Source organism: Vespula pensylvanica, chromosome 2 (genome assembly GCF_014466175.1).
Source record: "Vespula pensylvanica isolate Volc-1 chromosome 2, ASM1446617v1, whole genome shotgun sequence".
NCBI lineage: Eukaryota > Metazoa > Arthropoda > Insecta > Hymenoptera > Vespidae > Vespula > Vespula pensylvanica.
The window spans coordinates 9,907,974-9,923,645 of NC_057686.1; the positions used below are offsets into that span (position 1 = coordinate 9,907,974).

The 15,672-nt window shown below is 31.1% G+C and overlaps 1 protein-coding gene across 12 annotated transcripts in view; it reads right to left on the reverse strand.

Annotated features, from left to right (window-relative positions):
• The window catches only part of LOC122638181 (phosphatase and actin regulator 4-like), a 134,830-nt gene that overhangs the window by 4,553 nt on the left and 114,605 nt on the right, over positions 1-15,672 (reverse strand). For 7 of the 12 annotated variants that reach the window (XM_043830956.1, XM_043830960.1, XM_043830961.1 and 4 more), the window contains 4 exons: positions 4,486-4,686; positions 2,289-2,519; positions 1,734-2,001; positions 1,022-1,054 (listed from right to left, as the gene is read on the reverse strand). In XM_043830956.1, the coding sequence (XP_043686891.1) occupies positions 1,022-1,054; positions 1,734-2,001; positions 2,289-2,519; positions 4,486-4,686 (733 nt within the window). The remainder of the gene's footprint in view (positions 1-1,021; positions 1,055-1,733; positions 2,002-2,288; positions 2,520-4,485; positions 4,687-15,672) is intronic. The other 5 variants (XM_043830959.1, XM_043830953.1, XM_043830955.1 and 2 more) reach the window with 3 other exon arrangements.

The window sequence follows — 15,672 nt, forward strand, 5'->3', positions numbered from 1 at the left end:
AACAACAACAACAACAACAACAACAACAACAACAACAACAACAACAGCAACAACGATAATAATGATGATGATGATGATGATGATGATGATGATGATGATGATAAGATGACAATTATACAATACAATGATACAGATGGCAAAATGTAATTGTAGGATTGAACTTAAAATGACAATGCTAATTGTAAGCCCTAATGATCCATCGATTGTCATAAATACGATAGATTTTGTAATACATTACACAGAGAGTAAAATCTAAAGCAATATCATTCGTTTTAATTCGTTATTTTGATATTTTTATTACAAAAAATTCTATCCTTTATGATAAATATTTGAGTTCGAAACAACTGCATGACTGAATGTAATTTTTTTCATTAATCGTCGATATAACATAAGCAGGTGAAATATGAGAGAGTTTCGTCCTCTCGTTCTTTTTTCGATCGAATGCTGGTAATAGGTAGTGCGAATTAAAAAAAAAAGGGAGTAGAAGATATTTAACATAGGAGATTGAAACATCGATCGTTGTTCGATGTTCGGTTATTTTGTGGTGAGAGATAATGTACATACATTATATTACATATTATGTCTGGTTTAAATACATACTCATAATTATTTCTTAAACTGTTTAAAAATATAAAACGAGTTGTTGTTATGTTAAAAGGGGAAAAAACGAAAGGTTGTATGATATAAGAAATAATTACGTGCATATAGTAAAACCGAATGTACGTATATATGTATAGTTATATAATAAATGTATATATGTATGTAAATTGATGTGAAAAGCATAATAAGCGAAAGAGTATTTTTCATGAATATCCCTAAGGTTTTCTCATGCTTAAGATCGAACGTCCCATGCTTACGACGTTCGATACAGAGGCAGACAAAGGTCAACGAAAAGACTAGAACATTTTGGTTCTTTGCGATCAACCACCACATGGCTTTCAAGATACAATATTTATACATATATCATATATAATATATACCATCGATTCGCACATGCTTAATTAGACCAATGTCCAATTACCATATTCTCATCCTAGGCCTCAACGGTGGCCTTCTGGTTAAGCATAAGAAAAATACGATAGTTTTACTAGTGATTGATATGTCGTAATGAGTTCAGCGTAATGGGACAGCGTACGATGTAAACCTTTCCAATTATTCACGCTGGAACATCGTTGATCATTCTATTTTTTCTACATTATTCAATTCTAAATGATTTTAATGAACAAACTTTGAAAAGTAAACTTTAAGGATAGAACGATATTCCAGATTAACTCCTCCCTTCTATTCTCTGAACAATCGATCTAAGATAGATAAATAATGAAATTTTATCAATAACAAAAAATTTCTTTTTTCTTTCGTGTATTTTTTTCTTCCTTTTTTTTCTAATAAATAGAAATGAATTCAGGGAAAAGAAGGGTGTAGCGTCCGAGTAGCTTTCGACGAATCCTCGAATCGTGAACGAAGAGTTCAAAGGTAGAGTTTCTCGAGGAATTACATTTCTTTTCTCTTTTCTCTCTCTCTCTCTCTCTCTCTGTCTATTTCTTTCTTTCTTTTTTTCGCAAAAGACCCATCATCGACTAGACTCAACTTTTGAAAATAGGAATGAAAAGAAACCGCAAAAATGTCGGTTGGCATTGTATTCATGAACTCCTCGTGCACCCGCGGATAATTCGGAGAATACGTTTCTAAGTGCTCGTTATTAGGGTCGTGCTCTCATATAAAAATTAACTAACTTGAACGAAGCATGGAGCTCTTGACGAAGAGTCAATGGCCTGTTTTCCTGCGTCGGTGTATTTTGCGGTGTTCCAGGACCACTACCGGATCCCTTTTTCTTCAGTGCACTTTTCAATGGCATTGCATGGAATTTAGGCTCTTTCGCTGGTATTTCTTCGATTCTAGATGTATCAATCGCTGGATCTGGTTGAGATACCCTAAAGACGTAAAGATTATCGTCTTCTTCCTCCACGTCGATGTCTTCGTCATCTACGAAGGACACGTACACTGTCATATCAGTTTTACATTAAAACAGGTAATAAAATGATCCTTCGTTGTGTTTTTTTTTTCGAACATTCTATATCATTCAAACGAGCTATTTTCATGAGGTCATACGTATGTACATACGCACAGAAACATGTAATTTTTATGAAGTTTTATATTTTGTTTAAATCCTTTATTTTAATTTTGATTAAAATTTTTATTTTAATCAGAAAATAGCAGCTCGTACAATATTCATAGAACGTTTGAACATAATTCAATGAAAATAAAGAAGAAAATAAAAGCAATCTCACCTTCGTCCTCGCAATCCGATAAAGGGATTTGTTGTTGTCGCTGTCTCGTTACCAATGTGGGACTCGGCGAGCTGAACATAGGAGGTGGTGGAATCGGTCCGATCTCGCTCAATGGAATTGGTGGTTCCGGAAGTTCCGACAACATCAGAGTGTTTTGAGGTGGTAAAGGATAACACCTCTCTATCACTTGCTGTTGATTTTCGATGCTTTGATCGAGGACACCCTTTTCCACTGAAATCAAATGAAAAATACGATTAATACCGTTATTATTAATTATTTAATAATTAACATTTATCAATGAACAACGGCTAAAATTTATAGAACGGGACAAATAATAAGTGAGAATTATTTTGAAGGTTTTCTATCCGGGATCGAAAGAACATGATTCATGTTGATGGCATATCGCAAGGCCAAGAAAATCTTGGCAACGGTGATCGTTTTCTCTCTTTCTTTCTTGTCATCAAGACAACTTACGAAATATTCACGGGACGAATCATCTTTATGCAATTTCATTAGATATTAGAAGGAAGATCGAGATCGAATATCACACGATTTAAAGATCTTTGTCTTATCAAATTATAAAGACGATCTATCTAATGTTTTATATCATCTGTTAGCCATTTTTCTCGAATATTATATAGTCGAAAAATTCATAAGGTCAATAAAGTTATTTCCGAGACATACATGTCGAAATACGTAGATACATGTGTGAATAGAGCATATAGCTATATATTTCACGATAAAGTGGTAAATTCTGACAAACTGATCTTGCTGTGGGAGGCGATCATGTGTTAAAGAAACATGTCAGGTATCACAAATTTTTATCGTGAAAGCTATGATATTCACGAGACATTTTTATTTATTTTGGTTTGTTTTAATCTGGTAACGCTATTAAAATATAGCCCTAATATCGCATTATCAGTTTTAAACGTAATTACGCGTATTCGAAATGTCAGAAATTTTCTTTCTTTTCTTTCCTCTTTTTTATCTACTCTTTAAATGATTTATAATTAGCATTGTACTATTGCAGCCGCACAGTTCGCTCTTTTTTTTTTATCTGACATTGAAATTGAAAACAAAAAAAAATTAAATTTAAATTATGTATCATTGCACAAATGTTTAGAGAAAATATATAACGTGAGTATAAATAATGTATGATGTGTCTCTTTTTCTCTGTGTTTTATTTGAAGATCAACCGAGTAAGTTGATAATAGTGATTTTATCCAGTAAAATACGTATTTCCACAAAACGTGTACATTTTATTTAAGAGCTGAAAACAAAAATAAGAAATCAATGGTGAGATAGAAAATTTTTAAACGAAACTGAAGAGAAAAAAAATTACTGGATGGACAGCAATATTTAAAATACGAGCGAGATAGTCTTGAAGATTCTTCTCTTTCGTGAGATCGTATCGAAGAGAAACTATGGAAAACTATTCATGAGCTTACTATCATGTAGAAACGATCTAATATTCCCTGCTCTCCCTCTTTTTCTTACTTTTTCATTCTTTTTTCTTATCAGTTTTATGGAAAAAAGAGAATTTCACGGAGAAAAGTTCTTAATCGACCAAATCACATTCGTAATCCAAGAACACAACGTCGGAACTATTTTTTAAAATGTTTCTGAAGGAAGTACCAATTTTTTAAATAATTTATTATATCTATCTTTTTCTTTCTCTTCTTCTTCTTGTTTTTCTCCTCTCCCGCGAAGAATTTGTAGTCCATTCAATGTATTTTGGATAATGTAATTCTTCACAGGATAATGTAATAGAAAAAGCATTAATAGTGTTTGCTGAGGTTACTGCCTTATTTTCGCCTTTTTCTTTCCCTTTTTCTTTTTTGATTTTATTTATCTTCTATTATTCCTTTATTTCTATCTCATACTCTGCCGATATTATTGCGTCATCATTGTGATATATATCGAAGATTACAAAATAAGGTGTCCAAATTTTTTAATTATCTTCTTAAGTCCTTTGGAATATCGTAGATTAAAATGCAAAAAAATAATGAAATGCATATCTAATATTGCTCTATATTATATTTAACATTATCGTTACTTCATAACGAATCCATCGTAGAAAAGTATAGAAAAAAAGCAACTTAGTTTTTGTTATCGTTTTCTAAAAGAAGGACAAACTTTTCTCTGAGCCAAAAGAAAGAGAAGTAACGATGATATTTTCGTATATACGTATACTTACTGTCGAACAAGATCAGTCTTCTGGCTACAACCCTGGCATCGAGAGTGTTTGGCCTATTCGGCTTTTGTTGATCTCCTGTATTCGAGGTCGTGCCTGAAACAGGCACCGTAACGCTCGTAGTCGTGCTCTGATTGACCTGAGTCTCACCACTTGGCGAAACCGCGCCATTTGCATTTTGTTCAGTCTTTTCCTTCTTCGGCTCTGCAACAGAAAAGAAAAAAGAGTTCGACGTAGACTGTCCAAGAAACTTCTTTTTCCCACCTTTCTTCCCCTTCTTTCGTCTATTTCCTTCCTTCTTCTCTTTCTATAAAAAGAAAAAAGAAAAAAAAAAACAGAAAGATCGTAGATCTTTTGCGCTCAGAGGAAAGTTTTCTTTCGAATTAGTTTGATAAAGTTGAGTTTGCTCTTAAACTTCGTTGTCCTTTCCAAAATAAATCTATTCGTTTGATCAAGTCTCTTAAGGATGGGACTGATTGATTCATTAATTGCTTTTTGTCTATCTCGTTTACGTGTATACTTAGAGAGAAGTGTGTGATCAAAAACCGAATGTTATCACTAAGGTGTTATCACTTCATGCAGTCCTGTCCGACACGATAAAATTATTACTACTGTTATTACACTTTTACAACACTACTACATTATTGCTATATTGAAAATAAAATAACATTGTTTCCATTCAAATTCCCAAAGCTTAATTATGCGATCTATTGAAACTATAAAAAATAAGAAAAATAAATAAAATAAAACGATTAGTTTCGTTACAATTTGTACTAATATTTTATAATAAGAAATATCGATTTTCGAAATTTATGACGGTGGTCAAACCACGATTAATTTCCATATTAATTTATATACCTCGTCTATCTGTCTGTTTGTCTCTCTTTCTCTCTTTCTCTTTCTGTTTAAATGTCGACGTTGAATAACGTGTGACATGAATTTATTGCTGGCCAAATCGGAAAAAGCGAATTTAGTAGAAGCTATCGAATTTGATGACCAGTACGATTCGTTTCCCCTCTTGCTCTATTTTCGAGTCTTCCATAATTCATCGGTGGAGAAGTTGGACGATCGTCAAATTCCAAAATACACCTGCGATAACCAGATCAATTAGTTGTTTTGCTTCTTGACTTTCTTTTTTCACGATTGTTGTTTTAATGTTATTTGTTTCAAACAATACTTTTTATGAAAAAACTGAAATTAAATCATTTCACTTGGATGTTTCTTCTTCCAATTTTTTTTTGGTATGTTATAGCACAATTCGTTTGAAAAAAATTGGAGCAATAAATTTTTCCTTTACATTCTTCCTCTTTTTCTTCTCCCCCCTCTCTCTATTTCTCTCTCTCCCACTTTATCTTGCATGTTCGCAGTGAACGGAAGCAAGCTTAATTAAAAGGCAAGCTTTTCGATGTGATTTCAAGAGGATTCTCTTTATCTCTCTCTCTCTCTCTCTCTCTCTCTCTCTCTGTCTCTCTATTCCTCTCTCTCTCTCTCTCTCTCTCTCTCTCTCTCTGTCCCTCTATTCCTCTCTCTCTCTCTCTCTCTCTCTCTCTCTCTCTCTCTCTCTCTCTCTCTCTCTTTCTCTCTCTCTCTCTCTCTTTGTCTCTCTATTTCTCTCTTTCTCTCTCTTTCTCTTTCTGTGGTTTAGAGAGATGTGAATCTCATAGTGGCTGATATCGGTTATTCAAGTAGATTGTTTGAGAAGGAAAATGAAACAGTGGCCTCGCCAGCAATGATTTTAATCGAACAGAAAATGAGATTGGAAGTTCATCTTGGTATCCTCTTTCTCCTTCTTTCATCATCATCATTATTTTTACCTATTTTATTCGTGATTACATTTTCCTTTCTTTTTTTTCTTTCACAAATCAGTCGTTTGGATAGTTTCTCGAGTTTGACGATGTTGGACGACAATTTGGATCGTTGCCAATGAAATTTCTAACTAATGCTTGATACCATCGAAGGTGACATCGTTTTATTATCTTTTTTTCTTTTTTCTTCTTTTCCTTTCTCTTCGTCTTATTAGCGTTTCTCATCTTCGGCACGAGAACCAAGGATAAAGCGAACCTATAAATGCATTGACCCAACCCAATTCGAAATTTAACGCATTCTCGTTAGAGAAAATATTTCTGTATATTATAAATATCACTGTGCGTTAAGTAATATTTCTATAAAAGCATGCCAAAAATAGCAGTTTTAACAGTTGTTATATTTATGTGTAAATAATAAAGTGTGAATGTTCCGAGTGTTAAAAGCTTTTCAATTAATTATTATTATTTTTTGATAATTACACATAATGGATATTTAATATCCATCAAAAATTCAGAATTATTTGTTTTTTTACTCGTTTTTATTAATCGTCATATTAATTTTCATTATTTATAAATAAACATAGTTGATAATGATCATTGATTTATCACATTTTCCATAGATGAATTATTGATATTTTTGCAATTGTGCAATATATGCATTTGAGATCGATAGAGATAAAATTTTTGGAGAGAATTGTAATAAAATAAAATATCAATATGTATTAAAAATGGACATATCATATAAACGAATATTTCGCATAGATCATTATTTGGTAATTAGTTTAATAATCAATATGCCAAATATTTATATAATAATATAAAAATAAATCAAATCTACAATTAACCGACTACACAAACTACAATTAACCAACTAATTGGATAGAATTCAAAACGATTGAATTATATAATTTTTCGGTGAAAGAGTAGACATTTTAATCGAAAAGTCGTTATAAAACGATTTCTAAGTATTCGATTAATTCTAATCATGTTAATAACGTTTAATATGATATCTATTTATCTTGTTATCTTTCAAAACATCTAAGAATATCTAACAATAATAAAGAAAATAAAACAAAGAAAGAATGAAAAAGAAACGAGGAAATGATAGAGTCGTGTCTTATCATTTCAATTAAGTATAGCTTAGTTTCATATCCTTGATGTCAATTTATTGGATTAGCCATAAAAAAGAAGAGGAGAGAGGGAGAGGGGGGGGGGAGAGAAAAGTTGATAACGATCGAGCTACGGGGGATGAAAAGACGACGATTATCGTATATATGCATGCATATTAATAGCCCGAGAATACGCGAAGTTGTTAGAGAATTAATGGCTATTGAAGAAAATCTCTTTCATTTTTTCTCCTCTTCTTTTAACTGTGTCAACACTTTCTCAGGAAATGGAACTGATTGCAAATAGAAAGCAGAAGTTCTCGTTTCAGATGTAAGAAATGTTCAATCAAAACAACAAATCTATTGTTTCGTCAAATTGTCAAATGTGAACATTTTGTGCTGGAATTACGTACTACGTATGTATGTATGTATGTATGTACATCGTTTCTAAAATATATCCGATTCGTTAAGAACTTGTTTTATTGTATAAAATGAAAGAATTTTACTAATATGAAATTGTTTTTTTAATTTTTCTGATGCAAATGGCGATTTAATATTAGAACTCTCAATCTATTTTTTATTATCCATTAACTTGACGAGTATTTGAAAACAATTTTCAATTTTTCAATAACGAATAAATAAAAAATTTTGACGGATTTGATAACTGCGCTGCTAAATAATTATCTATATTTTACATGCTTCGCCAAAATGAACACACGATACAACCTATTCGATGAGAATCAACTCGACTAGGCGAGGAAAATGCTCCCATTTGCTTTCCATTTTTCTGTTTATTTAAAAGGAACGTTGCTCACGACATTTTCCTCCTTTTCCCTTTTCTTGAATTCGAAGCAAGCTATCGAGACGCTTAGATGATACTGCCGCTAAGAAGAAGTAGAAATTCATCGTGCGATGAAAATAGATGTGGCTATGTGAGAATCATCGCAGGAAAATTTGCTTCAACGAATTGTGCGATTGTATGAGTCGACCTTTCGACGTGTATGATCGATTTTCCTTCTCCGTAATTCTCTCTTCCTCTTTCTCTTTCTTTTTCTTTTCATATCCGTCTATTTCTTAATATATCGAATCGAATGACACGGATCGTCTTTCTCAAACATATCGATCGTAAGTTGCGAATGACAGTTTCGTAAAAGGAAAGATCACTTTATTTTTACTCCTTCTTTGCTGCCAAGCTAGACTACTAAAACGAATGCAGATTTCACTGACGTTTTTTTCCACTAGAAAAATAAATACATTCACGTAGTAACTAAATAAATTTATCATAAATTTTTAATAACATACATTTTATATCCAACAAAAGTTCTAATATATCAATAATGGACATCAATATCGTTTTTACAGATGAGTTAAAAAAAAAGAAAACAAATAAACACAATTGATTTTATTCGATTTAAAAAATATATTAATAAAATAAGATTTAACGGCAGTATCAGTTGTCAGAACTAAAGAAATTTTCACGATCTATTATCAAATATTATTTAATATTTTAATAGCATAGAAAGCAAATATTGAATTACTTTTGAAATGACTTCAAACAACTAAAAAGTAACGAACCATTATATATATCTTACTTTAAATAACAAAGAAAAGTGGAGTATCCATTACACATATGCTCTTATAAAACTTGCATTACGCAAATTAAATCCACGTGTAATTTTGTTCATTTTAATATATAAATAAAAATTATTTTTATAATGAAAAATCAATTATCGACATTATTTTAGATTCCGAATTAGTGACTGAATTTAGTCATTGAAATGTAGCAAATTTATAGAATCTGTTACACAGAAACAAAGCATAAAACTAATCAACAATGTCATGTTTTTAAAATTTTGAACATAGATAACACGTATTCAATCGATCCAAATATTTATCCTCGTGAAAATAAGAAAACGAAAATGCACGTTCTCATACATATATCATCAAAAAGAGAAGAACGAACATCTCTCGTGTGTACAAACATGAATGTATACCATATGACAAACGCGACTATGAATAGAGCGTGGCTACTTCTGTAACGTGTTGCCCTTGGCACTGACTCATAGCTCTCGTTATATTGTCGACAAAATTTCGTTTAGTTAGAGTGACAAGTTAGTCATTTTTTTTCTCAAGATCAATTAAAAAAACAAGAAAGAAAAAGAGAAGTATTTGCTTCGATGAACTAACGTCTGCAATAAAAGTTGTTTAACTGAAATGGGCTCGTAAAATTCATAATTTCTTTTCTCACTTATAAAATAAAATAAAAAGAGATAAGGAAAGAAAAAAAGAGAACAATTCTGTTTGATAAAACAGCATTTGAAACTAAAGTTGTTGTAGTCAAGTGCATTTGAAAAATTTGTCATTTTTTGCTCAATATCACATATTGAAGCAAAAAAAAAAATTAAAAGAGAGAGAGAGAAAGAAAGAGAAAAACATTCGAGTGGACGAATTTGATAAGTCTAAAACCAAAATTGATTAAACGAAATGTATTTCGATTTTTTATTTTTTTACTAATCATAATATTTTTACACGTAGCTTGAAGAAATAAATAAATAATAATAAAAATAAATAAATAAATAAAAAATATGGGGAAATACCGAAGTCTGGGCAGTGTGCATCAAATGCCACAAGGCATTCGCTTGGATCGACATTACACGCGATGACGTTACATTCTCGCGAGAATGAAAGTCCGAGAACAATATAGAAATAGCAGACAATGTTGCTGTTGTCGATCTTTCCTCTTTCATGTGACAGCATCAATCTCTTTTCTTTATTCTCTCTCTCTCTCTCTCTCTCTCTTTCTCTCTCTCTTTCTCTGTCTCTCTCTCTCTCTCTCTCTCTCTCTCTCTCTCTCTCTTTCTCTGTCTCTCTCTCTCTCTCTCTCTCTTCATATTCTTCGACGATGACAATACCATCCCTTTAAAATATTGTAAAAAAGAAACGATCGACGTTGTCGTACTAATTGTATCATTCGATTTGTAAAATAAAGCTGTTTAAACAAGATATGTAGAAAAATTCATTGCCATATTTGACTTATACAGTTTTTTTTCCTATTCTTACCGTGATACTCTCATGTTACTTCATGTAGAAATTAAGAATACATTTATTATATTCGCGTTAATCGGTACGGATATGTTAATGGATGTTTCATGCGACGGAGACTAATGGTACTCTATAAATAAGAAATTAATTGTACCACACGTGTCGTGGTCCATACGATATCCATATGTGGTTTATATTTCGAACCAACAAGAATGAGAGATAAAGTTTGAGTACGCGCAACCTTAATTCATCCTTGACCTCGCTCACCCTTTATCCCTTTTTAATATATCGAAACCTTGATGGTTATGAATGGAGGAAGAACGATTTGAATGGAAGAGGAAGGAAAAGGAGGGAACGTAGAAGAAATAAATTATATGACGTGTTAATAAAAGCGTTGTATAATGTAGAAAAATTAGACTTATTTCGTAAGTGATCCATCAAAGTAGAAACTTGACAAAAATTGTGGCAAATCTATTAGTGTTCTGTTATTGATTTTCCTTGAAAAAAAAAAAAAAAAAAAAAAAAAAAAAATTCTCCCATAACTAAATTTATTTTTATTATATATTTTAATATAATATCATTATTCTGTATTTTCTATTCTATATATTGATCATAATTATATAAAATTTATATAGATCAAAATTACATAGAATGACATTAAATTATATAGAAATAATTATATAATAATATTATTAATAAATTTATTCACTATCTCTTTATTTTATATATAAATATATATTTAACAACAACCATAAGTTCCCACAAACTTGTTTCGTAATGATAATAATTCTCTTCTTTCCTTGAAAAAAATATACATTGGAAAATTAACGATTTCAATCTGTAAGACGATCATTTTACAGATTTTCGAGAAGAGTTAACGATTCGTCGAGAAAGACAGACAGTTAGTAGTTAGCTGGTAACCATGACTGAGATCCGAAAGTTTTACTGCAATATATAGAAGAGATGCAAACAATGCACGTAATAAAGGGCGACGTTATCCGGTAGAAACATTGTTTATGTGCCCTCTCGAGTTTCAAGGGTACTTTGGGTTCTGTCTATCTGCCCCCCCCCTCCCCATCTCTCCAATCCTATATCCGTTGCTACCTCTTATTCTCTCTACCTTTTCTTCTAGCTAGTTCGAATCATTTCACGTATTTTATCCCAGAGCTTGTTCAGGAACAAACGAACGCTTTAATTACTTTCTAACGGATAAGACGATCCTGGTATCGCTCGACATTTTAGCTTTATCACACGGTCACAATACAAAACTCTAGTTGTGTTTTTCTCTTTCTTTCTATTGTTTTCTATTTTTCTTGATAAGTATATATTTGAATATAGAAATTTAAAAAGAGATTTGTTGATGATAGATAATTTATTAGATTCCTTTTTTTTATTTATTTCTGATTTCTGATTTCTTCATTACTATAAAAGTATTCTCTTGAGAAGCGTGAATGTATATTTTTCAAGAGATTATTGAAGGTTCTTCATTTAGAGATTAGAAAACGAAAGAGTTCGTCTAATTTTTTTTCTTCTTAGTAACGTCTAACAGAAGCTTTTTTATTTCTCTCTCTCTCCCACTCTCATTCTCTTAGTCGATCGCTTGAAAACACGTTGATGGAAGGAAATCGATATTGTTTTTTGAAATCTCACAATTAAAGCACGTCAAAAACACAAATATTATTCTTTGACTTAAATCTACGGTTTCTACTTATCATCGATATATTTGTATGTGTGCGCGTATATGACGGATATGCAGTTATAAAAAGTTGTAAATCATTATTTCTCTAGTAAACATACACTTGTTCTCTTTCTCTTTTTTTTTTCATTTTGCAAGCTCGAAAGTTACAGCAAACGTAGTGTCCACTCGATGTTATTATATTTATAGGTGTATGAATATATTATCTTCGGTATCTTAGCAATTTTACAAATTGTAAAGAAAAATAAACTTTCACTTGGTTTTATTGTATATTTATTAGTACTTTCATTGTATTTTTCATATTTGGAGGAAGAAAAGGGAAAATATATATCTTTATTAACGGAAGTAAAATCGAATTGATCGGTGATTCGAATATTTATATAAATTAGAAAGAAAAAAAATTAAAATGAGAGAGACAAAAATATAGAGAAGTTAACGTTTCATCCCTCTCCATAATTATTATAGTAAAAATAAAGATTATTGGATTTTTATCCAATTATCTAGCCTATCTCAATTAATATATTTTTTAATCAAAATAAAAAGACACAAGGAAAGGAAAAGTTAAAGTTAATTGCAAGTTGATTTTACACAACGAGATCTTTCTCCGTATACAATATCATTAGTTTAAATATTTTCCAGGAAAATGACTCCCGAAATAAATGTAGGTAAAGAGAAATTGTTAATTTGCCTACACCATCTGTTCATGTTAGAAAATGTCAGAAGGACTTCGATGCAATTTCATGGGTAGCGCCGACGTAATCGACGTAGTTGCCGTTCCGTTATCGAGGACTTGTTGTACTTTCAAGGCACAAGCGACATGGTTTACTCATGATAGAGAGAAGTCAAACGCCATGGAATTATGTTGCGAGATACATCGCCTAGTCTATGAACGTTTATCGATCCTTTGCCAAAATTTAAGCACTCTGTAGCACATTGTATCTCAAAGAGCGAACCCTCTTCTCGATAAAATCTCGTTTTCGTTAGCTTTTGAACTTTTTCTTATTTTGAATATCGAACACAATATCGCAACGGTTCTTAATCGATGTTCCGTGAACTTATTATAAAATTATGAAAGCTGTCTACTAACTAGGAAATTATTATATTTAATTCACTTTTTCATAATTTAGTCTTATATTTTATAATTAAATATATTGTATTCACGTATTTACTTTTATATATAATAAATATCTAAAAAGTCATTTTACTTTAGGATCATTTAGGGTAATCTAGATAAAGCTTAATAATTTAATAATTAATGTCTTCTTTTTTTACTGTTATGTAATTAATAATTTTTAATAAAAAAAATGTTTGTTATACGTATTTTTATTGTTAGTTTTATGACCTTAGTATTTTGATGTACCCTAAACTTTTCTTATGATTATTAAAGAAAATGAGAATTAATTTTTTTATATTTTTATGATAAAAGATTGAAAGCGAATTTGTAAGTTGAGTTGAAATAAAAATTTTAATAAACAATTGTTGATATAGAAATAGATAATGAAATAATTCTAGCAAAATGACTGTTTTAAAATTGAAACATTAATTTGATATTTTCGGTGATTTCTTTTCATTTTCAACAAGTTCGGTAAGAAAAGAAACAAGATTTTAGTCGAATTCAATTGTCGGAGTATCGATTCGTAGGACAAACAGCTATCCTTCACGCGAATAGTCCACTTCGCTATTTTACACTCACTTTTGTTTGCCAAGCCACGAAATCGTTGGATGTAATTAAAAGTGGTTTAGTGAGTGGAAAGCTCGGCCCACTGTTGGGCAGTATACGCCTTGCCACATCTCGTTTACAAAACGATCGACCCGTTATATTAGTCGTTGACTAAAAAGGAGAGAATACCTACCTATATCTATACATAGTTTTGTATGTATAACATTTGGATTTTACCGTACAAAAGCAGTTGATCGTTTATTGTTGTTATTTGATTTGTTGATTTCTTAATCGTTGTTTCAGTAGGGAAAAAAATTAATCGAGAGAATCATTTCTACACAAATTGCTATCGGCAACCAGCGATACAGGATTATCTTTAGAAATTCGCAAATTTATACAATTAAAATTATAACATTTTACAATAATAAATGACCTCATATGACTGGTAGTTTAATTTGTCTTAATAAGTGTCTTAACAATCTTAACAATGAAAAGAAAAATATAGTTACATTAAAAAAAATGAATTTGACTTTGAAATTTCTTCCACCAAAAAAATTGGTACCATATGATGTGGCCCTTGATATTGAATAAATCTATATAAAAATTTTTCAGATTTTTCAGTTAAACAGGACACCCTGTATATAGTATAGCACACACTATATTCTGTGTATGTGTAATGGATATTACATTATAATTTTAGTGCTAATATAGTATAATTTTATACCTATTTATATGTATATACTATTTATATAATATACACGCACGCACATATATGCATGTGGGAGTGTAAATGTGAGCCAAATAAAGTGTTACAAAGAAAATATATATTTGAATTAAGTTCTTAAAACAAATCCGAGCAATTTAAAAGAACACCAATTCAAACGTTTGTTCGTAAGTAATCTTTTATCCTTTGATTTCCAAAGCTCGTCCCAAAGCACGCTTGTCATTATCTCTGAAAAATCTTCCTCCTATCTTTCCTCTTATTTCTCTCGTACGTACATCTTGCGAGAATGAAAAACTGAAGGATAATTTCATCAATAATATTCGCGAGCACGTAGAGGTAGATAAGTACTTGCGAAAATGAGAAGTCGAGCGAAAGTCGCATTGATTTAAGAGGCTTATGTCCTCGAATTACGAACTTTAGAAAAGAGCAAACGAGATTTCATTTTATATCTCTTTCCCTTCTTCTTTCTATCCTTTTTTTTCCATAAAGTAAAGAAAATGGAAGCAATCGATGGGTCAATCGGATGTAAAAATCTCAAAATTCATGTAAGCTATCAACGTCGTTATTAAAGAGCTTATAACGGCAAGTCAACGCCATAGGTAATTACTTTAACAACACGACATGATCAAATCAGCAATGAGATAGAGAGAGAAATTCTGATCTATCAAATAATATCGGCGATTACTCGATTATATGCGACGCACACGACACGTTTCATGTATCATTTTTGATCGTGCACATATCGTATTGAATCGCATCGAATCAACGACGATGGTGGTTTATTATTGTCTCTAATTACTAAACTTGTTTTATGCACAAAATAGCCATTATTTTCGAATCTTTGCCATGAAAAGGTACGTACCTAAAAATACATTTATGAGGATACAAACATTTCACTTTTCTATATTGAAACAACAAAAAACGAGAAGAAAGTAAAAATAAAAAAAAAGAAAAAGAAAAAAAGAAAGTAAAAAAGACATAAAAAAAAATAAAAGAAACTAAAGCGATGTTAAACGACGACAGGAAAAGGGAAATTTGATTTCTGAAAGTAGGTCAGTGTTAATTGTTTGTCTCGAATCGGGCAGGCCCGACAAGCGAAAAACGTTTCGAATTCATTTTCTTTTTTCGGTATAACGAACATTCTCATTCTCTCTCTC